Raw genomic sequence first — 27,894 nt, 5'->3', positions numbered from 1 at the left:
TGAGTGCCGTGGCGTCAGCCTAGCTCACAGCAACCTCAAACTCCTGGGCTTGAGTGATCCTTCTGCCTCAGCCTCCCGAGTAGCTGGGACTACAGGCATGCGCCACCATGCCCGGCTAATTTTTTTTTATATATATATCAGTTGGCCAATTAATTTCTTTCTATTTATAGTAGAGACGGGGTCTCGCTCTTGCTCAGGCTGGTTTCGAACTCCTGACCTTGAGCAATCTGCCCGCCTCGGCCTCCCAAGAGCTAGGATTACAGGCGTGAGCCACAGCACCCGGCCCATAGGCCCATTTTATAGAAAAAAGTTACGAAGATCACACGGGGGCCTGTCATTTTCTGATGCAGCTACTCTGTCTGTCCTTGCTCATCTTCTCAGCATTAAACATGCCGTTTGTCTTCAACCTCTTTCCACAATCTTTTACCATTTTGCTCAGCTAATATGCTCCAGTTTGTTAATGTCCTTTTTAAATAAGACACCCAGAACCACACAGCTGAAAAGCCCCAGTTGTCTTCTCTAACTAGGAAGAAATAGAAGGGGACCATCACCTCCCCTGCCCTATAAGCTGCACTCCTATTAATGCAGCCAAAAAGGCATTCGCTGTCCAGCAGCCATTTCACTCTGTCAGCTCATCTTTGATTCAAAAAGATCTCAGTGGACTAGAATATTGAGCAAAAAATTAAACTGAAATATAGAGATTGAAAACCTGCATTTAGGTTCAAAAAATAAATTGTACAATAGTCTTAAAATAATCAAGGAACTAAAAATTTTTTAAATAATGCTATACCATTTTTTACCAACCAAATTAACAAGTATTTAAAAGTAATAATTTTCTATGAAGAGTATAGTGGCAGTGAAAATTGCTCCAATCTTTCTGGAAAGTAATATGGAAATATGTATCAAGAACCTTTGGGGCCAGGCGTGGTGGCTCACGCTTGTAATCCTAGCACTCTGGGAGGCCAAGGTGGAAGGATCACTCAAGGTCAGGAGTGCAAATCCAACCTGAGCAAGAGAGTGAGACCCCGTCTCTACTAAAAATACAAACAAATTAATTGGCCAACTAAAAATATATAAAAAAAAATTAGCCTGGCATGGTGGCGTGTGCCCGTAGTCCCAGCTACTCCAGAGAAGTAGGATCAGAAGGATCGCTTGAGCCCAGGAGTTTGAGATTGCTGTGAGCTAGGCTGATGCCACGGCACTCTAGCCCGGACTACAGAGTGAGACCATGTCTCAAAAAAAAAAAATCAAACCTTTGAGGCTGGTCCGATGGTAGTGGGTTATCAGAACTTATTAACATTAGTGTCACTAAAGCTGGTATTCAACCCCCCACTGCTAAATTTGAGTGGCTTGAATAAAAAAAAAAAAGAAAGAAACTTCGAAATATGCTTTCCTTTTGACCTTACTTCTACCTCCAGGAATTAATTCTAAGAAACAATCAGAAATATAAAAGCATATGTATATATAAAGATGTTTATCACAGAATTATTTGTGTTGAAAAAACTTAAATGTACAACAATAGAAGAATAGTTAACTAAGTTATTTTAAATCCAAATGACTTTGATGTTATATCACTAATAAAATATTGTTTACCAAGAGTTTAAGAGAAGTCAGGACATACTGATGATGTCTTGTTATAGGAAAAGGCAGAATACAAATTTTACATGTGTAATGTGACTTCAGCTATATGTAAAAAAGTGCTAGGTTGAATTATATGAAATTGTCCTTTTTTTTGTAGATTAGAAATGATTGACTATCATCCATTTCCTGTGGTTCAATTTTATACATGCGTAGAAACAAGATTGTTAGGAGATATGTTAGATGTTAATAATGGTTAATTCTACATTATATAATAGGCTTATGAATAGAGTGGTTATTTTCTTTTGTAATTTTTCTATACTTCCAACTTTTCTACAGTGGGTAAGCGCTACTTTATAACCAAGAGAAAAGGGTATCTAATTTTTTTAAAAGGCACAAAAATAGTATAGGGAAGCCTGGCTGACAGCTGTTCATATGAAAATGACCTTGAAATGAATGGCCCAAGCTCCATGATGTCACTCAGTGTACTATAGAGAAAAAGCACAGGCATCAAAGCCAGGAGATAAAGGTTCCAAACCCAGGACTATTACTCACCAGCTGTGTGACCTTGAGCAAATTACTCAACTTCTCTGAACCTCAGACTCCTCATCTGCAAAATCGGGGTAATAATATCTACCTTGCAGGCTTATTGGAAGAACAAATAAGGTATGGGATGGAGTATCTAGACAGAGCCTGGCAGCTAGAAGACATTCAGTGCATGGTAATTTTCCCCCATTCCACCGCCCACACTTCAAGGTGAGTCTCAGTATAAGATGGTATGAAGTCTCAGGTTCGATGTAGTTGCTAAAAATCAGATCTATTCTCAGTTACATGGATGGAGTGCTGTGAGCAGCTGGCCACGTAGGAATGTTTAAAGTGTTTTGTCCAGGTCTGGGCATGTTATTTTAAGAGGCATATTAATAAACTGGAGCATTTCTGCAGGAGGGTGATTGTGTCATCTGAGGAGTGCCCAAGAAAACCTGTTATGTTACACTTGGAGGGGAGAAAAACAAACATAGGGGAGAAAAGTATTAGACTGACTGACATGTAGAAGAGCCCGACCTCATGTGCACTCCAGTCGGGGGAAAGTTACCAGAAAGGAGGTAGATTTTGACTCAGGGTGACCAAAAATGTTCTGACCACAGGAGGTGGCCTTTGACCAGATGGCTGCCAAGTAACATTGAGCCACCTCACTTACACTCTGCCAGAAGCCGGGAATCACCATTCAGGGATAAAGGGAAGACCCTTGAAGGGCAGTGGTTTCCTTAGATTAGTGGTCCCTGTAGACTTTGGGACATCAAAGATCTGTGATATGTCAAAAAATTGGGGACCAATGTGTCAGCCTCTAATCTTGCCATGCACAAGCTGAGCTCCACAGCTGAGGGTGTCAGCCTTGCTCCTGGGGATGTCTGGACCAGCCTGCAAGAGCCTGAGGAGGCACAAGGTTATGGGTACGGAGTGTTTAGACAGAATATGCTGTACCGTCCTGTGGCTGTAGTCATTGTCCGCCAGGTGACTTTCAGCCTGGCTCCCATGCAGACGTCTTCCTGCCTTATATCTGTAAGGCCTGACCCAGAGAGAACCCAGCTCCCGGATGGCCTGCTGGGACCTTCGTCCCTCAGCTCCTAACATCTGTAAATTCCACCACTCCCAGAGTCCTTGGGGTTCAGAAGCCTCACTGCCGTCTGTCCTGGATAGTGTTGCCTCTCTGTGCTGTGTGTCCTAACTGTGCCACCTGCTTTCTGTGGCCTCTCAGCAAACTTTCTTTAAAGGGACAGACAGTAAATATTTTAGGTTTTGAATGCCTCTTGGTTGGTCTCTTTTGCAACTACTCAGCTCTGCCCTCATTATGCAGAAGAAGCTTTGTTTTGCAAATGGTTTGGCTGTGTTCCAATAAAACTTTATTTACAAAAACCAGTGGTGGGCCTGCTTTTGGCTCAAGGGCTGTAGTTTGTCAACCCCTGCTCTAGATAAGCACACCCCATTTTATAATATTTACCCTTGTGGCATCTATGCCCAATCTTTCTGCCAATCTGAGTCCACTATTGGCGTTTATCAACAGTATAGTGGTGTGTGCCAAGAAAGGACGTTGAAAAAAGAGGAAAAACAGAAAAGCAATGAATGCATATCTTCCCCATCAGTTAACAAAAAAGAAGACATTTTAATGATAAGAAATAGGATGGTTCAAATCTCAGATTAAAGAACAAATTTTTGTGCCAGTTTGTGAAGCAGTATTTAGGGACCAGGGAACCACGTGGTCTGGAAACTGTTCCAATCTTAGAGTTGTTTTTGTCATTGTTGTTTTATGTGAGTTGAAGCCAAGCTAGGTCTTCTTTCCACCATTTTTGGACAATTAGTTTTCTGAGTTAAAGCCAGAACTTTACATTTCCCTTTGTTAAATCCTCGGTTTGGGATTTTACAGTTTTAATCCTGCATGAACATTGTGGTTAGGCCGCTGGGCTCCATTCTTCCCAGCTGATTAGTCTAAACCAACGGTTCTGATTGGTGTGGCTTTAGGGTCTTCAGTTATTCATAAGAATGTAAAGGAGTCCTGAGGCCCAAAAGTTTGAGAACCACTGCCCTCTGCCAATAATTGGTCCAGAGGTGGCAGGTTTAAGTTCACTTTGGGCCAATGAGATGTGAGGACAGGCTTGGGGGATGGGTTGGAGAAAGACGCTTTCTTGCTCTTAGGAGAGAACCAGAGGAAACCAGGCTGCCCCTCCTCTTGGGCAAGCAGTAGTGGAAAAGTCTATGGCTGCAATTGCTGATGGCAGTCACCTTACATTGGAAGGAGTGACAGCTTTAGGAAGAAACCCCCGGGATAGCAGGAAGAGAGGTAGAAATAACCTGGTCCTTGCAGAGTTTGTGGTGCTGCTTCATCAAAGAATCCTGAAGCCCACTATCTGCATATTGGGCAGCCTCCAGATCCCATCCACGCCCCAGGCTGGCTCCACCCTGTCCTCTCTCCCGTCAGGGGCTGGGGGTGGAGGTTGACAGGCTTACCCTCTTCTCGTTGGAGGAGTCGTTCATGTTAACCCCACAGGCCAAGTCAGGCCTGGGGAAGGTTTCTGACCAGCCGTCGTGTGTGCAGTTTCGAAACATGGAACCTGTGGGTGCCAAGCATCCGGTAGGTAAACAGCAGGGGCTGGGCACTGTTATTTTTATGGTAAAATCTACGGTAACATGTAAATACCCCAATCGCCTCCTAGTTGCAGAAATCAAGGCACACAGTGGCTAAATAACTTGCCCGAGATCACACTCTAGTAAATGGGGGAAAGGGATTTGAACCCTGGGGTTCGGGCTCCAGAGCCCACACTCCTGACCACACACCATGAACTAAGCCCTTTTCTGACCCCGCCAGAGCTTCTCCCAATGCCAGGTCCTCTGCCATTTAGCAGGTGGCTCTCCGGGGAATCCGTGGTGGCTGGCAAGGACCTGACCGCTCCCATAATGATCTTTTCTCAGGCTCCCATTGCCACTCCTCTGCTCCAAGGAAGTTCCGTTTTGTACGTAACTTCACGCCCTGCTCTCCCAGTCACTGAAAACCTCCAGAATGCGACTGAGATAAACCCTTCCAGGCAGCGCCTCTCACAGAGGGGATGGAGTTTTAGTCCTCCAGCCACGACAGTGAGGCAGCCGCCTGCGTTTCTCTGCGTGACAGATCACGAGACCGGCGCAGCCCTCGCTCCGCTGCTCGCCCTGCACCCCGGCACGGGCTGCACGCTGCGCCCCCTCACCACGCGGACAGCGGTTTCCCTCCCCGGTGCCGGGCCTGGAGCCCTCGCTCATCAGACGCTGGCTGGCCGGCCAGGCAGAAAGGCGATGTGTGGGGATGAAGAGCCCGCTCTGAGCCCTTCTGCAGAGGAGAGGAGAAGAGAGGAGAGTGCACTGCCACCGGAGCTCTCAGAGCTAGGGAGCCACCAGCCAGGAAGGAAGTCCTAAAAGGTCACCGGGAGTAGTTCCCCTCCTTGGACTGGACGGCCCAACTGCATTCTGTGCCCTGGGCTGCCAGGCAGGGCTGAGATCCAGCTCCCAGCTCTCTCCAGTGCTGGCGCTGCAGGTGCAGGGTGCTGACCCCCGAGTCCTGTGGGCAGGAGCCCTGCTGCCACTCTGCTCTCCCACGAGCCCTGTCCAGGGGCACGTTGACAGCCCCAACTGAGCCTGGCATGCTCCTCTCCTACAGACTCTAGGAGCTGAGCCACTGGCTCCCAGGGTTTAGGGTCAGTTACCACTGAGCTGGAGAAATATGGCTGGCTTTTCTAGAACCAGCCACTGTGCCAAGTGCTTTACATACAGACTCTCACAGTGCCCCACTGAGGAGGTGCTCCTGGAAACACAGACCAGGAAACCAAGGCCCAGATGGGGACACAGTGCCCATCACTGTACCGCCCTCCCACCTGACCCTCAGGAGATGGCGTTTTTTGGGGGGCTCCGGGCATGCACAGACTGAGAAGGCTCCAGAGGCCTGGAGCACAGGTTTAGAAGCAGTGAGACCTGAGTTCGAAACCCAGTTCTGCCTCTTGGTCGCTGTGTGACCTTAGGGGCATCACTTCTCTGTGCCACAGGGAGAGAATCACCCATGCTGCAAGAGTGAGCAGGAAACATGGTAGCACACACAAAATGCCCAGCCTGGGGCCAGGCACAGAGCGGGCACTGTGGTATTACTCCCCTCTCTTTTTGGCCTTTCTAAACTAGGCAGGAGTGGGCGGGGCTTGGAGTCTTGGAATTGAGGGGTGGGGTGGGAGGTTTCTAGAATTACATCCAGGGAGCTAGGTTGTCAGATTGGAAAGAATGGTGGTCAAATTTAGGCTGGTTGGATGGGAAATTGCGTTAAGGGAACACAAACACCCCCGAGGCCAGAGTGGAAGATTATCAGACAGCGGCAGCCCAGAGGCTCACCCAGGGCAGCAGGCCTGCCTGTCTGGGGGCTTCTCCTCCCTGATCCAGCAGGATTTCCGAGACAGATGCTCCGTGGGATCCAGGCTAGGTGCCCGTGCTGGTGGGGCGCTCGGCACAGGAGACAGGATGGGTTCTCTGTGGGGCCCCTTCAGCCTCACCTACTTCCTAAGGCTTAATTCCTAATAGGTAAGGGGGCCTTAACCAGGTGCAGGCCATATACGCCTCTTTCTCAGGGTACTCCTTTCTCAGGGGACCCCTGGAAGACAGTATGTTTATGCATACACACGTGTGCAGTTTGGGAAAAAGCCAGTCCAGAGCTTTCATCCAATTTTCAAAGGCTCCAGGACCCTAAGTAGGTTAGGAATCTCGACTGTTTTAAGTCAGATGCGAGCTAAGACAGAAGAGAAAAAGGGCCCAGGTCTGACCCCGCCCAGGAAATGTGTTTTTTAATAAGGAACTCTGGAAGAACAGTGCCCTTTTAAGAATCAAAGGAATGCATCCTAGAGGGAACATTCTAGGCCTGGCAGGAAGAGAGAAACATCTGGGGACAGAATCCAGCCTGCAGTTTTCCCAGTCACATGGACGCCCATCCTGTCTGGGCCTGTGTAGTAGGTGCCCTGAAAAAGAATTCATTTCTTATTCTTTTTCTTCTTGCAAAAGGAAGGGTCCAGAACACCACCTTGTCCCCATGGCACACTCCATCCTGAGGTGAGGAGGGGACCCCACTGAGGGGAGCTTCCTTCCTGAGCGGAGGTGAGGGGCAGGACGCTAATCTAAGCCCCCAGGTGTACTGGGGAGAAGGTGGGGTGAGTGGGAGCTCTTGGTGACACACTGAGCCAGACAGGTCTTGACCTATGTTCTTGGGCCCACCAGCACCACGAGAATGGGCATGAACAGCTTGGCCCCAGGGGTGAGACAATGGCACCCACCACCCCAGGAGCTGCGCCAGTAAGCAGGGCCTCAGAGTGGACCTGCGGCCCCACAGTGACACCAAGTGGCAGCGAGGAGAAACTGACACAGAGGCAAGCATAGGACCCCAGCTTCCGTGCTCACAGTGTGCAGACATGGAACTGACCCCCTGACCCTCTGGGGTTCCCCCTGTGGGTTGTAAGCAATTCCAGGGTGGGGGAGGCTCAAGAGGGAGGCGATGGGCTTCTAGTGAATGAGACAGGCAAGGGTGCAAGCCATTAAGTGGGGAGGGATGGGACAGGACTGGCACCTGGGCACCGTGTGGCCACCAGCAACACCAGCTCTGCCCAGCCCCCTGCAGAAGGGCAGGAGGGATGGGGGCGGGTGGGTGGAGGCACTGTGACCCTAGGCAGGCACGAAGGTGGGGTGGGAAGGAGGAGAGCTTCAGGTCCTCTCCAGCAGGACAAACACTCGTCAGCCGTGGAGGAGCCCTGGACGGGAGGCAGAAACCAGAGTCCGGCCCCGGCCTTGCACCAGAGCAGCATGCTCCCCAGGTCAGCCACGTCTGGACTACTGTCCTGTGTCCTGAGCTCCCAGGCCCCAGAGACAGACATGGAGGCCGTGCCAAGAGGTACAACTGTTGGTCATTTTGCAGGTGTGTGCGTGAGGTGGGGGCAGGATGGGAGGAGGAGGAGAAGAAAGACAGGAACCGGATCAAGAAAACTGAGCCGCAAAGACAGTGAGGAACTTGGGCCCTGTGGCTGACTGGCACCCAGCGAGATGACATTTCCCTGTGTCCTTTGTCAACACGTGACTGAGTTCTGGCTGAAGGAATGTGGGCAGAGTGGTATCCCTCTCGGGCCTGGCCCTTCCAAACTCCCTCCATGGGAGGGAGTCCTTTCCCCTCCCCAGTCGGCCTGGAAGCTGAGTGTGAAGCCACAGCTGTGCGGCGCGGGATGCTAGAGTCACGCGTGGAGGAGAGCCACCCGCTACTCAGGGTCACCCGTTTGGGACTTTACGTGGACAACTATCATACGAAGGCTTTGAGATTTGGGCAATTTGTCTGTTACAGCAGCTAGCACTACCAAACCAGTAAGTGGAGGAGTGGGTCCCAACCTGCCTGCCTCGGCCCCTCCAATTGCCACGGCATGGGGTGTTGGGTGCTGCTGCAAGGGCCAGTGGGCAGCACGTTTCCCAAATCTGTGTGTGTATGTGAATGTGTGTGTGCGCGTGTGTGCGTGCGTGTGCGCCCACATGCACTGGAGAGTTACAGGGAGAGGAATCTACACTCTTCCCCCACCATCTCTGACCCTTGGTGACCCTGGCCTTGCCTGGCTTTGGAAGGCCAGTGGGTCTTAGAGCTAAATCACCCATGCTTTAGTTTGTTCTTGTTCAGGGCCTCAGCAGGCAGCTTTTTCTATCCTGCACAAACAAAGGAAGAGGGACAGCAGGCCAGGCCAGGGCAGCCTTCCACGGAGGGCAGGACCAAAAGCCAGGAAACTACCTTGCTTCAACCCAGGGTCACCCTGACCACAGGGCCGTAGACCTGTCTTGACCGTGACCTCAAGGACAGAGAACTGGTTTTAAAGTCGGAGGAATCAGATTTGAGTCCTAGCTTCTCCACCTGTTGCTATGAACTTGAGGCAAACTGCTAAGCCTCTCTTGTACCAGTTATTAGTACTCTTTACTGGGTCAAGAGAAAAGGTATGTGATTTGCAGGGGTTTGTGATGACTAAATGAGCCCATGTATATAAAAATACTTGGCATATGGTCAATCTTTAACCAATGTGAGCGAATTAGGAAAACCCTTAAAACTGCAGCTGGGGTTAAGAGATGGCCCAGGAGGCCGGGGCTCCCAGGGAGGCTGCAGTTTATTAGCAGGGCCTGGCAGGATGGGTAAAGAGGAAGAGAGTATTCTGGAAGGGCAGGCAGTTTGGGGGCCTGGCACTGCCAGGGTGGGATCCAGACACAGGGGCTGGCACAAAGCCCCTGGTTGCTAAGGGGGCAGAAACATGGAAGGAGGGAGGGGAGCCCCTGGATGGGGGGCACAGGGCAGAGAGAGGCAAGCCCAGCCTCCGTTCTCACCTTCCCCAGCACATTGCTCCCACCCCTTTGCTTGGGACCCTGAGGACTGAGCCGACCCCACATTCCCAAGCCAGGCTTCCATCCCCCATAAAAATCGCCCACATCATGTTACCCACTCCTTGTTCTCAGAGATGGTTCCTTGGCCTCCACCTCTAGGCTGAGTCCCCATGCAGAGGGCCACCCCTCAGCCTCCCAGCCAGACCCCACAGGCCGCGCGGTTACCGTTTCTGCTCGTGAGCAGCTGGAGGAATCTCGGGCACGCCACTTGCACAGTCTGTCCCGGCGCAGAGGACGGCCAGCAGCTCGTATTGTCCCATAGCCCCACGCAGCCTGCCAGGAAGAGCAGCAGCATCAGACAGGGACGGGGCGTGGACCAAGGGCTGCCCCACCACCCTGTTCCCACCCCTGACACCCTTGCCTGCCGGGAATTCCACTAGACACTCCGACAGGTCCCATCAGTACTGACGCCTTGGGACCAGGAGCCCATGGTGTCTAATGCCCCTTTGCATCGTCAGGGTGAGTGCTCAGCGCTGAAGACATGAAAGAAGAAAGGGAGGGAGGGAAGGAGGCAGGCCGGCAGGCAGGCACACACGTCATCTCATATAGGCCTTGCAAGTGAAGGTCTGGATCTCTCTGGAGCAGAAGATGGCACATCTCGTGGCCTCAGCTTGCAATAAACAACTCAATAGCAGTGGCCCTCCCTCCTGGCTGCATGGGAGCTTTAGCATACATAGCTGGGCCCATCACTCAGGGATTCTGATTGAATTGGTTTGGATGGGGCCCAGCTGTGATATCTTATGAAAGCTTTGCAGGTAATTCTAACGTGATATCCCCTGATTCTCAAACTGCGGCTTGTATCAGCGTCACTCAGAGGGATTTCTAACACACGGATTGCTCAGCAGGTCTGGGATGGGGCCTGAGAACATGCATTTCTAAGTTCTCAGGTGTTACTGATGCTGCTGGTCTGGGACCATGCCTCGAGAGCCACCCGCGTGGCAGCTCCACCAGTCACCACTGTGTTTGCGGCACGGATATTGTTGAGGATATTGCTTCCTACCTCTCTGTGTTCCTACAGGAGGCCCCTCCCTCATGCGTTAGATGCCACTGGTTCCTGGTCCCAAGGAGTCAGGAAAACCTGCTTTCAATGCAGTGAGAAGCTGACCTTGTTGTGAACAACTAATATATATCTGTCCTTATAGACACTGAATTGCAAGCCAGTTTCCTCTTTGATTTGGCTGCTAGGAAGCTCAGGGCCAGATTTGTGGCCACTTCTGGTAACAGAAAGACTTTGAAATGATTCAAAAAGATTACTGGGTGTTTTCAATGCAAAACTAGACATTATCTGAGCACAGCCTTCTTGGTTATCTGATTCTATGGGGTCCCAGGCCTTTTATTGTCTTTGAGCTATTTTGCAGTTCTGGAAGTTGTAGATAATTGGCAGCAATACAAATGATTCTTGTCCAGTAGAAATACAATTGATTTCCATTCTCTTCTCCTTGTATTCAGCCAGTTTTGCATCTATTTGCAAATTTATTTTACCATTCTGCCTTATATGTATGGTGCTTTGAATTCTATGAACCAGTGGTAAAATCATCCTGATTTTCTCACTAATAAAATAAAAGTATTCATTTTATATTTGTATACAAGTTAGGATTATACTGTCTTTTAAGAATTACCATTTCACGTAACCACCCACCAAGTCTCCCAAAGTTGATCCCAGAAGGTGGCAACCCAGGGAAATTCTTTCCTGCAACAGACTTTGGAGACCCGTGCCTCTGGAAGGACATTCTTGGGGCAGGTTTGGAGGGGGCTGGGAATAAGCTGAGGGACACTCATGAAGTGAGCACCCTTCATCCAGCTTGGAGAACCAAGTACAGTGCAGAGAATGGCATCCCAAAGAGCCAAGACTCTCAGGCCGGCAGACCTGGGTTCCAATCCTACCCCACCATGACAGCTGCCCCAGCCCATTTCCCATCTCTTCTGGAAGAACCAGTGCCTCCCTTCTGACCTTGTCCCTTCCCCACTGTCTGCCCCAGGCCTGTCCCTCTTTCATTCTGGCATCTAGAAGGCGAGCCAGGCTCAGTCCTCTGAACTGCAGTTTTTAGCCCCGGGGACTGGGAGGTAGGTGCAGCCTGCAGGGGTCGTTGGAGTACCAGACAGCACATCCCCGGCTTTTCTGAGGTATTGATCCCACCAGGCTCACCTCCTTGATGCCTTCGTCCCCTCTGAGTGAAGTCTCCCGGGCCGCCTGTCCCACTGCAGAAGTCTGGCGCCAGCGTGCATCAGAACCAGCGGGAGCGTGTCAGAGGCTGCAAATCTCTGGGCCCCACCCCAAGAGATTCTAATTCAGTCCTCCTGAGGCCAGACCCAGGACTTTGCATTCTAAGAACTCCTGGAGCTGCTGTTGGTCAACAAGCCTTGCTTTGAGAATTTCCACATTGCACCTCCCCACAGCTGAGGGCCCCCTATTTCCAGGCCCAGACTTAAGCCTGGCTCCAGGGAGCAATTCTGAGATCCTGAGAGACGCAGGCTTGGACCCACTTCCCAAGGCCAGGGGAGGTCACTGCCAGTCAGTGTCTTCACCTTGGGGCCTGGGCGCAGATGCCTCCCCCACCGCCAGGCAGAGAGCCCACAAGAGCAGGAACACTCTCACCGCCCACTGCTGGTGCCCCTGGGCCTGCACAGCATAGGCGCTCAATACACGTGGCAAATGAGCAAGTGAATGGACAAATGCCGGAGCCCCTGGCTCCCACACCAGTCCCCATCAAGCCTCCTGTAAGTGGACTTTCACCTTGACACCCACTGCCTGGTTTGGTGCAGATGGGGAGGAGCCCTGTGCTTCCCATGTATGAGCTCCTTTAATCCCACAGCAGCATCCCAAGGCTCCTGCCCTACCCCCTTTCATACAGGCAGCCATCAGGCACGGAGAGAAGTGGTTTCCAGGGATCACACAGTCAGGAAATGGAGGGGCTGAGAGTTGACCTGCCCAGCCCTCCACCCACCAGACCTGTCTCCAGGTGACAACAACCGTAGCTGCCTGGGGCCCTCCTTGCTGGAGCCAGGCCCTGGGGGCAGGAGAGGCAGGGAGGTTGGGGAGGTAAGGGGTGGGCTGGGCCAGGAGGGACTGGGCCAGGGGCATGCAGAGGGGAGGGTCGACTAGAGAGATGGGAAGCTGAAGCAGGTGTAGCCTTTTCTGCCTGGAGGTAGGACCAGCCAGCCCCTAAAGGGAGCCAGGACATGGAAGGGCTCAGAGAGGCCCAGACCTGATGTCAGGGTGCCTCACACGGGCTTTGGAGGTGAGGCAGCTCCAGGAGTGACAAAGGCAGATTGGGTGTAATCCTAGCACTCTGGGAGGCCAAGGCGGGAGGATTGCAAGAGGTCAGGAGTTCGAGACCAGCCTAAGCAAGAGCAAGACCCCCATCTCTACTAAAAAAATAGAAAGAAATTAGACAGACAACTAAGAATATATAGAAAAAATTAGCCGGGCATGGTGGCACATGCCTGTAGTCCCAGCTACTCGGGAGGCTGAGGCAGGAGGATCACTTGAGCCCAGGAGTCTGAGGTTGCTGTGAGCCAGGCTAATGCCATGGCACTCTAGCCCGGGCAACAGAGTGAGACTCTGTCTCAAAAGAAAAAGTGGACTGGGGCCCTGGGCAAGGGCATGGGGACGGGGTGGAACTGGACATAGAAGGCAGAGGGCAGGGTTTGGATGGGGTTCCCACAAGGACAGCAGAAACATCTATGAGGCCAAGGACCAGGGGTCTGTGTCCTTCAAGGAATAATATGGGACATGAGAAACTCCTTGGATGTTCCCAAATCTTCACCTCGAATCTCACAGTGAGCCCTGTCAGAGAAGGGGGCCAAGGTTCTCTCTAATTTGAACTCCTCTAGGCAGGGTTCTGCCATAATCCTGGAGGCTGGTTGTCCAGGTCCCAGCTGTAGACGCTGTGCTGCTCACAGGGCCTGAGCAGTGTCCTGGCACTTGGCAGGCCTCCCCAGATGCCCATGGGATGGTGACTTTGTCCTGGTGACTTGTAAAGGGATGGCCCTTTACAAGTAGCCTGCTGTGTCTCTCTACCCTGAGCTACTCTGGTGTCTAGGGTCACAGGAGGCTAAGGCTGACCCCGAGACCTCACTCCTTATGTAGCCAACCTGGAGCGGCAACAGGATGCTTCGTTCCAAGGTACCACTTTGCTGCCAGCTCAGGCTGGCATCTTGCATTGGAAGCAGGGGGGAAGTTCCAGAGCACGGAAAAAGCAGGAGCCTCCTACCTCCCTGGGGAGAAATGGGCTCAGGGCTGGCTGGGGCTGGCCAGGTCAGCCAGGGCACTGGCTGCAGGCGCCAGGCCATGAGGCTGGCGACACATGTCTGACTGGCCAGACAGATGCGGCGGGGGGGGGGGGGGGTGCCAGGAAGTCTGAGAGGCTGCCTGACCTGGGTCACATTGGGCAGGCCCCACAGGGACACCAGAGATGAGCCAGGCCTATGCTCACAGCAGCCCAGGGGTCAGGTAGGGTCACTGCTCCACAGTTGAGATGAGGAAGCTGAGGATCCAAAAGGCAAAGTGACAAGTGTAGGGTGACAGAGCTGGTAATGGTGGGGCTGGGACCCCACCCAGCCTTCCCATCTCTGCAGCCCAGGGCAGGTGCCCACCCACCAGGCTAGCCCTCAGTGGCAGCAAGCCTGGCTGATGACCCCACACAGAGTCCTCATTCCCTGAGCACCGTGACATGGTGTCACTCTCTCCCAGCCCTGGCCCCACTGTCTGGGCACAGAACAGACCTAGGGTTCCCCAGCCTACGATGACCGCATCACACACAGATGGCCTGTGCTTTTTGCTGGTACATGGTTGAGCATTTTTTAGTTTAATAATTACACATTTTTAGAGAATTTAATATGTATTGGAAAAATTATAAAACTAGCATATCACACCTGTGATTATATAGCTACTATTATTTAGGATGAGGCTGAATTTTTTAAAAGTCTATTGATTGAAAGGAAAAATATGAAGGAAGTCATAGCAGAGCGGTACGTGGCTGTAGCTGGGCTGGAGGGACTGTGGCTGGGGAGCGGGGTGGTCTCTGTGGCCTCCTAGCTGCTTGCAGGGACTCCCTTGCGCTGCTCCCAGGGTGCAAGCGGAGCATCTCAGCCCCCCTCCTGGAGCCCCCTCTCCCAGGCCCTGCAGGAACGGGAGGCCAGGAGGGTGCTGCCGGCTCAGCGGCAGCCTGCCCCAGGCTGATGGGGGCGGGGAGACAGGGCGTGCTTGCCAAAGGTCATCGGGAGCCCCAGGAAGTCCAGAAGGGAGCTGGGAATGTTTGTTATAGAAAAGCGTATTAAAAGCCAGAACGTGTGAAGCACTGATTCATGCCAAGTCGTGGATGACCTTGAAAACATTACACTCCCTGAAAGAAGACAGACAGAAAAGGTCACCTATTGTATGATTCTGTTTAAATAGGATGTCCAGAATTGGCAAATTTATAGAGACAGAAGGCAGATTAGTAATTGCCAGCAGCTGGGGGGAGAGAAGAATGGGGAGTGACTACTTAGTGGGTGCAGGCTTTTATTTTGGGGTGACGAAAATGGTTTGGAACTTGCTAGAGTTCGTGGTTGCATGCAGCATTGTGCATGTATCCAATGCCATTGAATCGTTTACTTTAAATGCTTGATGTTATGTGGATTTCCTCACTGAAAGAGGCATAAAATTAAAAGCCTGTTTCCTCCTGCAGGTGCTCTGGGGGGTGGGCAACCCGCAGGACAGAGGCGGGAAGGAAAGGGGTTGGCATGTCCCCATCTGTGAGGACGGTGAGGACACTAAGGCCAGAGAGGACCAGTGTTGTGCCTGAGGTCACACAGCACCTACATGACAGAGCAGGACACATGCCCAGGTCTGTCTGACTGCCGAGCCAGCACCTCCCCTGCGGTGCCACCACACTGTCCTTCTGGAACATTCTTCCCAAGGGAGAGCCAGAGCCCTTCTACCAGCCAGCTCTGAGGGGGTATAGGCTTCTGTAAACAAAGTAATAAATAGCCCAGTGGACCAGGCCATGCAGATATTAGGGTGGCACTGAAACGTTCCCACAAAATGCTGGGAAAACCTTGGCCAGCTAACCCGGAATAGCTGAAGAGTTAATTTTTTATTTGTGATAAGTGTGCCAGGCTTGGTGACAGCTCCTGCGCCTCGTCTGATGTTCAAACATTAACCTCCACCCCAGGGAGGACCTGAGGCTTAACCATTAACCCCGCACCCCCAGTGGAGAGCCCCGCTGCCCCGCCCCCGTCCGGCACCAGGACAGGGCCTCGGTGCGGTGGCGGCTCTGGGCACCGGCTCTGGCCCTCAGCTTCTCCTCTCTTCTCGGCCTTTCAGGGAACAGTCCCCTCAGCCACTCTGCTCTGCACTCCCGCCGGCTCTCTCCCCTGCAGCAGGGCAGGTGGCGTCAACTCCGGCAGCCAGGGTCCTCAGACTCCGTGTTTTCAAAGCAGCAGACTCCTCTTCCTGAACAAAAACTGCAGGAGGCCAATATTCAACACAGAGCCCAGTGGCCTGAGCTGCTCTCGGGGGTCGGGGGAGGGGTGGCCCACCTGGCCACCCTGTCACCCTCCTGCGTGCACCAAGGAGCTGGGACAGAGCGGCCATGAGGGGAGCTTCCTGCTCTGTTGAGACATCTTGCTTTCTTCAGATATTAATTCGCTCATTTCCCACGGCGCCATGAAGCTGGTAAGATTAGCACCCCCATTTAAAGTGAGCAGAGAAGGGGAGCCGCTAGCCCGGATCCCCAGAGAGGAAGCAGCAGGGCCCATCCTGATTCCCGCCGACTCTGGCTGCACCCGGCCTTGCGCCAGCCCCGTGCATCTCACCAGATCCAGCCTGGCACCAGCAGCCTCGCGACAGGCCTTCCCGCCACTGCAGGAGCGCAAATAGCCCTGCACCGTGGGAGCCCGGCAGGAAAGCGGGGCACCCAGACGCCGCCACTCAGACGCCGCCGGCCGAGGCCCCAGCCAACGGGGACACTAGTCGGGGCTGAGTCCACTGGAACCACTGGAGAGCAGTGGGGACATTTTAAACAGTCAGAATAACTGTACTTCTCAGTGTGAGCTGGAGCTCACTGTCATCTCTCCCAGAGGCTCGGCATTCTAGGCCTTGTCTCTCGGGGCGCCCGGTCTCTGGGATCTTAGACATGTCCTTGGGGCCGCAAGACTGAGGGCAGCTGTGCCACAGGCTGGCCTTGTAGGTGCCTTGCTTCCTGCTGTTCCAGATGTTTTCTGGGGGTGGCAGGAGGTTCTCGGTGGCGCCCCTGCGAGTGCCAGAAGACCACACAGTCTGTCTCCCCAGCACAGCTGCGAGCCCGTAGAGGGAAGAAAGGCTCAAACTATGGGAGAGTTATCCGTGACATCTCTGTCCCTCAAATGGTGGCTGAGTGAATTGGCTAACGCACAACACTTGCAGCGTCTACACTGCTTGGCCACTGCCACCCATGCACCCTCATTTTCCTCCGGCTGCTCCTGATGGATGAGAGGGCTGGGGTCCCCGAGGCTCGCCTGGGCTCCTCTCCTCTTTCCACCCCGCACTCTCTCCCTCGTAGCCGCGGCCTCACTTGCCACCTGTGAAGTTTCTCCCTGGCCCTGACCCCCTCTGAAGCCTCCACTCCACACATCTAAAGCTGCAGTCCTGATCTCAGCCTCCTCTCACCAAAGTACCCGGTCTTCCTGCAACTTTCCCTCCAGTTGCTCAGGTCGAACACCTGGGGCTCATCCTGGATTCTCCCTCTCTCACCCCATGCCCGATCCGATTTCTTGCCCTGTCCGGTCTACATTCCCACTGGGACAGCTCTTCCACGTGTCTGCTCCCCTGCACCCCTTTGAGCAGACCCTGCTGTAGCTCCTGGTCTTCCCCATTCCTGTGCCCACCGACCCACTTTGTCTGGGGCCTCTTCAGCTATGGAGCCATTCGGGCCCCAGGCATCGCAGGTGGGAGAGCGGGGAAGGAACACTGCAGCCCCTCTGACTGATGGGGAACCCGTGGCTACGCACTCCGGCTCCTTTGACGCCCCGCGGTGTGTGTTCCACGCTGCCTCCTCAAGTGGGCCCGGGGCCCACGCTCCAGGTGCCCACAGTGACAATGCGACACTTCCCAGCTTCCTTCCCTGCTCGTCTCAGCTCCACAGCCCCGCTGCTCTTGCCTGGAATCACTGGCTTCTGAGGAGCCCAAACAAAGACACCCCATCCGGTCCCATGTATCACGGTCTCTCGCCAGCCCACCAGCACCTCGTGGGTCTCTCTCATTTCCTTCCCTAACCCGCCTCCCACACTGCGGCACGGGTGACCTTTTCATAATGCAGACGATGACACCACTGGCCTCTTGAGACTCTCCAGGACTTCCCATCGCTTTTAGGATCAGGATGAAACCCCTCTACGGGGCCAAGGAGCCCCTGTGTGCTCGTCTTGCGGCGGGCTCCCTTGCATCTGTGTGCCCGGCAGCTGTTAGGCCTGGCCAGGCCTTGGTGCCAAAGTCACTTTCTCAGGAAAGCCCTCATGGGGTCCCAGAGCAGGCCAAGACCCCTGGTTATACACTCAGCCAGAGCCACACCCTGTCCTCATCTCGTCGTCGTTTTGCATGAATGTGTGATGATTCGATTCACATCTCCCTCACCAGGCAGAGTTATGACGACCATGGAAAAGGCTGCCCGTGGCCATTATTCTCTTATTTCTCTCTAGCAGAACCCGATTTTGTTCAAGGAGGTCACAAGCATAACTAAAAACTCAACGTCCAGCATCCACTGGGCCAGGAGTGGCCATGCAGTCCAGTTCCGGCTGAGGAAGTATAAGCAGAAGTCACCTGGAGAGTTTTAGGAAAGTTTGGCTTCTCAAGATAGCTCATCCTTCCTTCTTGTGACTTTTTGTTTTTTGTTTTGTTTTGTTTTGTTGTTTGTTTCTTCCAAAAATCTCTTCTGGAACCTTCTCGTGACTTTCTTCTTGGAGAAACAGGTCCTCTCCTCTCCTCTCTGGAGGTACAACAGCCATTGCGTGACCATGAGGACAGGAGACGCACATTCAGCCAAGAGACAGAAGGAATCTGGAATATGATGACATCCTGGAACTTTGCACCAGCTCTGGGCTTTTTGTAACACGCAACAAACCAATTCCTCAAGCTCCTGCCACGTACCGCAAAGTGCATTCCTAAGTGGTAGGAGAGGGGTCCATGTTCCTTCCTTCTCACCGGTGATCCTGTGTTCTCATCATCCCCACCTGATACCAGTCAGTGCTAAATAAGTGTTTCTTGAACAAATGCTTTTAGTTTCACACCAATTTTATAAAATAGATGTGAAACTGAGGCCCAGAGATATTAAGTAACTTGTTCAACATCACACAGTCTGTCTAATTTAAAAGGCTGGGTTCTTTTCTTTTTTCTTTTCTTTTCTTTCTTTATTTTGAAATTGACATAAAATCATACAAAATTAACCATTTAACGTGTACAATTCAGTGGCATTTAACACATTCACAGTACACTGTGGTGCAAACTCTATCTAGTTCTAAGACATTTTCACCACCACTCCTCCAAAAACCCCATACCCATCAAGCAATCACTTCACATTGTCCCTCCCTTCATCCTCTGCCACCCACTAATCTAACTTGTCTCTATGGATTTGGCTAATCTGGACATTTCATGTGAGTAGAATCATACGATGTGTGACCTTTCATATCCGGCTTCTTTCACTTGGTGTCATGTTTTCAATGTCTGCCCATGTTGGAGCATGTATCGGCACTTCCTCCCTGTTTAGGCTGAATAATATTCAATTGTATGGGTAAAGCACAGTTTTGTTTATCCATTCATCAGTTGATGAGCATTTGGGTTGTTTCCACTTCTTGGTTAATGTGAATAGGACTGTTACGAATATCTGTGTACACAGAGGTTTGTTGGATACCTACAATGGGTTCTTTTCTTAATGCCATACTCTGCCTAACTCTTAGATGATAAATAACAAAGAAGAGAAGTTAAGGAAGGGAATAGAAATAACATTAACATTTAAATATAAAAATCAATATTTAAAGTGTTGATTAATAATAATAATACCTAAATTAGCAACTTTTACAAAGCATCTCTATTTAACACACTTTATCTCGTTTATTAATATAATCCTGATGTAGACATCATCACCTCCACTCTGTAACTGAGGAAACAGGCTCAGAGGGTTAAATCGCTTGTCTGCAGTCACACAGCCAGGGGGCGTCACTCCGCATCGGAGCCCACTTTTAACGACCCCACACTTCCTTCCCCACGCCCTCACTCACGGAGCTGGCAGTGGAGGTAAAAGAATGGATGAGGGGGCAGTCGCCTTGCAAAGCAATTCCCACCAAACTCTTACCCGAGCCAAGCCACGCACCCACTGATGGTAAGAAAACTCTGGCTGTACTTACAGGCCCAGAGAAGGGAAGTGTGGGGAAGGTCTGGCTTTGGGGTCCGTGCAGTCTGCTCTCCAGGTTTCTCCAGACCCCCCAGCTGACTGTCTGAGTGGATGAAGCCAGACCAGCCCCCACATCCCATCCTGGCCCAGAAGACAAGCTCCCCCACCCAGTGGGACTGGACTCAATCCACATTCAAGGACGGACATGGCGCCGAGGCGAGCCTCATACCTGTCACCGGCTGCTGCGTGCGCAGGTCTCCCGTTGGCTCTCTGGAGAGTTCCAGAAGGCACTGGTCCCGCTCCTCCTGCAGCACCCGCAGCACGTCACACAGCCGGGGCAGGGCTCCAACCTACGAGTCCAAAACCAAGGGTGCTCATCATTGCCCTAACTCCACCCTACCACACAAGGCCTTCCTGTGGGCAAGCATGGGGTCAGACCACGGGGATTCCACCAGCAAGGCAAAGCCCCTTCCTGCAAGAGCTCCAGGAAAGGTGGAGAAGCCACTCCTGGGAAAGAATTCAGAGCACAGCCGGGACACCCAAATGATCTGTAGCTTGTCCACTGCAAGTCTTGCTCTTGTTTATTGAGGCTGCTGAGTCCAGTGAGCCGTGTGCTTTCTCGGTACCTTACTATGAGTCTGGGGAACTTGCTTTATTTCACTACATCTGTGTGGATATTGCTGCTTTTGGAAGCTTAGTTTTGACTCACACAAGTTCTTTTTTTTTTTTTTTTTTGAGACAGGGTCTTCCTCGGCCTAGACCAGGCTAGAGTGCAGTGGTGTCATAAAAGCTCACAATAACCTCAAACTTCTGGGCTCAAGCAATCCTCCTGCCTCAGTTTCCAAGTAACTGGGACTACAAGCACACACCACCATCCCTGCTAATTTTTCTATTTTTAGAAGAGACAATGTCTTGCTCTTACTCAGGCTGGTCTAGAACTCCTGGCCTTAAGCAATCCTCCCACCTTAGCCTCCCCAAATGCTAGGATTATAGGCATGAGCCACCACACCCAGCTGATAAAAGTTCTTTGAAACCTGCTCTGAACCATCTCCCTGTCCCATAGAAGAGAGCATGCATCCAACCCAAAAGGACAGTGACTGCATGGAGGAGTTGGACAGCATGGTGGAGAATGGGCCAGCACGCCCAGCTCTTCCCAGAGTAGACTCCACAGCATGGCTCCATTATTTCACTGGTGCCAGAGACTTGATAAATACAATGAATGAATGAATGAACAACTGATCACGGGAATGAATTGGACTACTACTTGCCTTACAAAGTACACGCATGGAATTTTAATATTAGAGTCTTTTTATACAGATTAACTTCATAAGTTCTCAAAATAACCTGATAAAGACACATAAAAGGAATCTGAGGCCCATGGTGGTCAGAGGCTATGACCAGGGTCGTACACTCAGTGCTCCCATGAGCTCAAGAACCAGGTCTCATACCCTATTTTCAATCCCTCACTAATGCTTCATAGATGGAAATTCCAACATAACGGAGCAAGGGGAGAAGTCCTGGAGATAAAGCCACACTCCAAAGTGGCACAAATAAACAAAAGCTCTGGGCCAGAGAAGGATATCTAAGTCCTGTCTTCAAATGACTACGAAGGCAAACGTAGTTAATCTTCTGATTATCTCCTATTATGCATCTGCCACAGCTTACCACCATTCATTAATGCAGTCAGAAATGATCTACCATCTGTCAGCAGCTGTTCCTCTCCCCCCACCCCCAACACCAACTGGCCAGGGTTTTTGGTCGCCACAAAACACACATATCACCTCCCCTGGCCTGAGCCTGTGGTTAGCCATAGCATGCTGCTGCAGAATCACCCAGGCCCATCCAGCTCTAGATCATAATGTGCTCATTCCTTCCCCACCCTTCAGACCTGTGTTTCCATTTTACTCCCAACACAATTCAGCAAATGTCTTAATCACAGTGTTTGTAATTTAGAGTCTTACACTGAAACAAGTAGTTTTCCTAGAAATATAGCAATTGTCAAGAGAGCTGGTATTGGCACACAGCCCACTTTCTCATCGCTGTCCTCTTCTTTATGGCGTGTCACCTAGTCCTCGCTGAAACACATAGTCTCTGGCACTCTCTGGCTTTTCAGAGGAGGAAGCAGACAGACTTTATCTGTCCTTTGTAATTGAAGGATAGCTTTGCTGGGTACAATATCCTTGGATGACAGTTTTGTTTTTCTCTCAGCTCTTTGAAAATGTCATTCCACTCCTTCTTGGGCTATATGGTTTCTGTTGAAAAATCTGTTGCCAAACAAATTAGAGCTCCTTTTTATGTCATTTACTTATTTTCTCTTGCTGTTTTTAGGATCCTCTCTTTGTCCTTGACTCTTAAGTGTTTGATTATTATATGCCTTGAGGTAGCCTTGTTTGGGTTGAATCTTTTTGGTATTCTCTAACCTTCCTATACTTGGATATTTATCTCTTTTTCAAGTTTTAGAAAGTTATTTCTTTGAATGAGCTTTCTATCCTTTGCTCTTGCTCAACTCCCTCTTGAATACCAACAATTTTTAGATTTAGTCTTTTGAGATAATTTTCTATATCTTATAGGCAATCTTTGCTCCTTTTTATTCTTTTTATTTTTTCTACTCTGACTGTATATTTCCAAATAGCCTGTCTTCGGGCTCATGGATTCTTTCCTCTGATTGATCCATTCCGCTATTGAAAGCCTCTAATGAAATTTTCAGTTCAGCAAATGTATTTCTCAGTTCCAAGATTTTTGTTTTTTAAAATTATTTAAATTTCTTTGTTAAAGTTATTTGACAAATTTCTGAATTGCTTTTCTGTGTTATCTTGGAAATCACTGAGTTTCCTTAAAACTGCTCTGTTGAATTCTTAGTCAGAATTCACATATCACTTTCTCATTAGGGTCAGTCACTGGTTCCTTGCTTTTTCTGTTTGAGGAGATCATGGTTTCCTGTTTGCTATTGTTTCTTGTGGATGTACATCTATGATTTTCATTGAAGAATTAACAACTTATTCCAGTCATCTCTGTCTAGCTTCTTATCAGGTATGTTTGCTTAGAGATTCTTTGTAATTTACTTGTTGGTTTTCTTACTTTTTCATTCCCACTAGGTCATGGCTTCCATTTTGGCACAAGGTGGCACCTTCAGCCCAAGTTTGCCTCAGTTCTAGTAAACAATTAGAGTGCCATTCATCTTGAATGGGGGTGGTCCCAAAGGGGATATCCAGGTAGTGTGGGAAGGCTTGGTAGGTTCTTCTTTCCCAGAGGACCTGTGGAATGAACCTCCTACTGTGCGGTGCTGTTGAACAGCCACTCTGATTTGGTGTTTCCTTTTGCTAAATTACAGAGCAGAGCTTCCAGGGCTGGGAATGGTAGTTCCACCTCCCCTCTTTGTCTCTTTGTCCTCAGGGATATTTTTGCCTTCAGGAACTCCCAATGCTTCCTGTGGGTTGAGGCAGAGACAGATCTCCCTCCAGGGAACATTTCTCATAAGTGGATATACAAATGGACAACAGGTACATGAAACAATGTTCATATCAGTAATCATCAGGGAAATGCAAATCAAAACCACGATGATATATTATCTTATCCAAGTCAGAATGACTATCACTAAAAAGACAAAACATAACAGGTGTTGGCAAGGATATAGAAAAAAAAGAACTCTTATTCACTGATGGTGGGAATGTAAATTAGTACAGCCACTATGAAAAATAGTATGGAGATTTCTCAAAAACTAAAAATAGAACCACCATATGATCCAGCAATCCCACTACTAGGTATTTATCCAAAGGAAAATATATCAATATATCAAAGGGATACATGCACTTTCACATTTATTGCAGCACTGTTCACAATAGCAAAGATGTGGAATCAACCTAATTGCCCATAAAGGGATAAATGGATAATGAAAATGTATACACACACACAGAAAGGGAATACTATTTGGACATAAAAAAGAATGAAATCATGTAATTTGCAGCAACATGGATGGAATTTGAGGTCATTATGTGAAGTGAAATAAGCCAGGCACAGAAAGACAAATATCACATATTCTCACTCATATGTAGGAGCTAAGAGTTGATCACAGGATTGTAGAGAGCGGAATGATAGATACCAAAGACTGGGAAGTGTATATGAGTGGATAAGGGAATAAAGAGAGGTTGGTTAGTGGGTACAAACATGTAATTTGATAGAAGGAATTCTAATGTTTGATAGTGGAGTAAGGTGAATATAGCTAAAAACAATGTATTGTATTTTTCAAAACAGTAGAAGAGGCTGGGTGTGGTGGCTCATGCCTGTAATCCTAGCACTCTGGGAGGCCGAGATGGGAGCATCATTTGAGCTCAGGAGTTCGAGACCAGCCTGAGCAGGAGGGAGACCCTGTCACTAGTAAAAATAGAAACAAATTAATTGGCCAACTAAAAATATATATTAAAAATTAGCCAGGCATGGTGGCACATGCTTGTAGTCCCAGCTACTCGGGAGGCTAATGCAGAAGGATTGAGGTTGCTGTGAGCTAGGCTGACACCACAGCACTCTAGCCCTGGCAACAGAGTGAAACTCTGTCTCAAAAAAAAAAAAAAAAAAAAAAAACAGAAGAGAGGACTTGAAATGACATATAGAAATGATAAATACTTAGGTGATAGATACTTTAAATACCCTGACTTGACCTTACTACATCTATAAGTGTAACAAAATTTCAAAATTGAAATTTCACATGTACCCCATAAATATGTACAAATATAATGTACAAAATATGTTAATAAAAACATTTACTACAAAGTCATAGTAACTAAACCTTCATGGTACCAGCATAAAAACAAACACATAGACCAATGGAACAGAATAGAGAACCCAGATATATATCCATGATTTTTGGCAAAGGAACCAAGAACATGCAGTGGAGAAAGGGCAGTCTCTTCAATAAATGGTACTTGAAAAACACCATAATGGCCGGGCGCGGTGGCTCATGCTGTAATCCTAGCACTCTGGGAGGCCGAGGTGGGCGGATTGCTCGAGGTCAGTAGTTCGAAACCAGTCTCAGCAAGAGTGAGACCCCATCTCTACTATAAATAGAAAGAAATTAATTGGCTAACTAATATATATAGAAAAAATCAGCCGGGCATGGTGGTGCCTGCCTGTAGTCCCAACCTCTCAGGAGGCTGAGGCAGTAGGATCGCTTGAGCCCAGGAGTTTGAGGTTCCTGTGAGCTAGGCTGATGCCACAGCACTCACTCTAGCCTGGGCAACAAAGTGAGACTCTGTCTCAAAAAAAAAGAAAAAGAAAAAGGAAAACATCATAACCGTATGCAGAAAAGTGAAACTAGATCCCTATCTCTCATCTTTTACAAAAACCAAATCAAAATGGATTAAAGACTTAAATCTAAGACTTGCAACTATGAAACTACTAGAAAAAAACTTTGGGAAAACATTCTAGGACATGGTTTGGACAAAGATTTTTTTTGTGGAAGACCTCAAAAGCACAGGCGACCAAAGCAAAGATAGACAAATGGGATTTCATCAAGTTAAAAAGCTTCTGCACAGTAAAGACAACAATCAAGTGAAAAGACAACTCACAGAATGGGAGAAAATATTTGCAAACTATCCATCTGACAAGAGATTAATAACCGGAACATATAAAGAGCTCAAACAAGTAAAATAGCAAAAAACCCCAAATAATACCATGAAAAAAAGGGGCAAAAGATCTAAATAGACACACAGGTATATGAAAAAATGCTCAACATCACCAAACATTGGAGAAATGCAAATCAAAACCACAATGAGATACCACACTGCCCCAATTAAAATGGCTTTTATCAAAAAGACAGGGAATAACACATGCTGGCGAGAATGTGGAGGAAAGGGAACCCTCATACACTGCTAGTGGGAATGTAAATTTGCACTGCCACTATGGAAAACTATGTGGAGTTTCCTTAAAATCTAAAAATAGAGCTACTGTATGATCCAGCAATGCTACTACTGGATATATATCCAAAAGAAAGGGAGTAAATATATCAAAAAGATATCTGCTCCTCCATGTTTATAGTAGCACTATTTGCAATAGCCAAAATGTGGATCAATCTAAGTGCCTGTCAATGGATGAATGGATAAAGAAAATGAGATATATATACACAATGGAATATCATTCAGCCATAAAAAATAATGAAATCCTGTCACTTACAGCAACATGCATGGAACTAGAGGTCATCACGTTAAGCGAAATAAGCCAAGTACAGAAAGACAAATATTGTCTGTTCTTACTTATCTGTGGGTGCTACAAAGTGGATCTCACGAAGACAGAGAGGAGATTGGTAGTCCCAGAGGCCAGAAAGGGTAGGAAGGAGAGGAGGATGAAGAAGGGTTGTTGATTCATGGGTAGAAATATACTATTGTTTGATAGAGGAAGTGAGACCTAGGGTTTGGTAGATCAGTAGGGTGACTATAGTTTATAATAATCTATTGTATATTTCAAAATAGCTAGAAGAGAATAATTCAAATGTTTCTAGCATAAAGAAGAGACAAATATTTAAGGTGATGGATAGCCCAATTACACTAATTTGATCTTTATAAATTATACGAATGTATTAAATTATCACCCCCAATTATATTTGTACCTCCAAATATATCCATCTATCATATATCAATAAAAATAAAATTAAAAATAATAATAAAATGTAGAAAGAAAAGAAAGAAGCTAGACACAGAAAAACAAATATCACATGTCCTCATTCATATTTGGGAGCTAAAAAGAGGTAGATCTCAAGGCAGTAGAGAGTAGAATAGTGGTCACCAGAGACTAGGAAAGGAAGAAGGGGGCATGAAGAGAAGTTGGTTAATGGGCACGAAAATACAGTTAGATAATAGGAATAAGTTCTAGTCTTCAATAGTACAACAGGGAAATTATAGTTAACAATAATTTATTGTATATTTCAAAATAGCTAAAAAAATCTGTAATGTTCCCAACACAAAGATAAATATTTGACTTGACGAATATCCCAATTACTCTGACTGGATCATTACATGTTGCAAACATGTATCAAAATATCACATGTACCCCTAAAATATGTACAATTATGATATATTAATGAAAAATAAAAAAAAAGAAAAGAGGAACACCTATTTATAGATAATATGATTGTCTACATAGAAAATCACAAGGAATATACAAAAAATTTCCTAGTACTAATAAGTGTGTTCAGCAAAGTGTCAGAATATAAGCTAAACATAAACGAATGAATTGTATTTCTACATACAAGCAATGAGAACACGAACACCAAATTAAAAATACTTAAAATTAAAAACACAATTGATTAAAAAATTGAAATGCTCGGGTGTAAATCTAACAAAACATGTATAGAATTTGTATGCTAAATATTACACAATACTGATGAAAGAAATCAAAGATCTAAATAAATGGAGAGAAATATAGTGTTCATGGATCGGAAGACTCAATGTAGTAAAGATGTCAAATCTCCCCAAACTGATATACAGATTTAACACAATTCCTTCTAAAATCCCAGCAAGCTTTTTGAAGATATATGCAAGATTACTCTAAAATTTATGTGGAAAATCAAAAGAATAGAATAGTTAAAACAGTTTTTTTAGAAGTAAAATATTTATTAATAATTTCTAAAACTACAAATCAACTAAGACTTCTTTCAATAGGCCAATGGATTAAAAAAAAAAAAAAAACTGTGGTACATCCGTACAATGGATTATTATTCAGTGATAAAAACAAATGAGCTATTAAGCCCAAATGAGCTACTGAGCATGAATATGCTCAACAAAAGACATGGAGGAACCTTAAGTACATACTGCTAAATGAAAGAAACCAATCTAAAAGGTTACATACTAAAAAATTTCAACTATATAACATTCTGGAAAAAGACAAAACTATGGTGACAGAAGATCAGTGGTTGCCAGGGGGAGGGAGAGAGGGATAAATGGGGTGGGATGAGTAGGTGGGGCACAGCGGATTTTTAGGGCAGTGAATCTCTATTCTGTATGATACCATAATAGTGGGATACATGTCATTATAC

General features: G+C 48.3%; 1 protein-coding gene across 1 annotated transcript in view; it reads right to left on the bottom strand.

The window, feature by feature from the left end:
- The window catches only part of SCTR (secretin receptor), a 72,319-nt gene that overhangs the window by 26,267 nt on the left and 18,158 nt on the right, over positions 1 to 27,894 (bottom strand). The window contains exons 2-4 of the mRNA XM_012749159.3: positions 20,101 to 20,221; positions 9,694 to 9,801; positions 4,582 to 4,685 (exon numbers count right to left, since the gene is read on the bottom strand). Coding sequence (XP_012604613.1) covers positions 4,582 to 4,685; positions 9,694 to 9,801; positions 20,101 to 20,221 — 333 coding nt within the window. The remainder of the gene's footprint in view (positions 1 to 4,581; positions 4,686 to 9,693; positions 9,802 to 20,100; positions 20,222 to 27,894) is intronic.

Source organism: Microcebus murinus, chromosome 8 (assembly GCF_040939455.1).
Source record: "Microcebus murinus isolate Inina chromosome 8, M.murinus_Inina_mat1.0, whole genome shotgun sequence".
Classification (NCBI taxonomy): domain Eukaryota; kingdom Metazoa; phylum Chordata; class Mammalia; order Primates; family Cheirogaleidae; genus Microcebus; species Microcebus murinus.
Note: the sequence above shows the minus strand (reverse complement) of the source record. Positions and strands in the feature narration are given on the sequence as shown.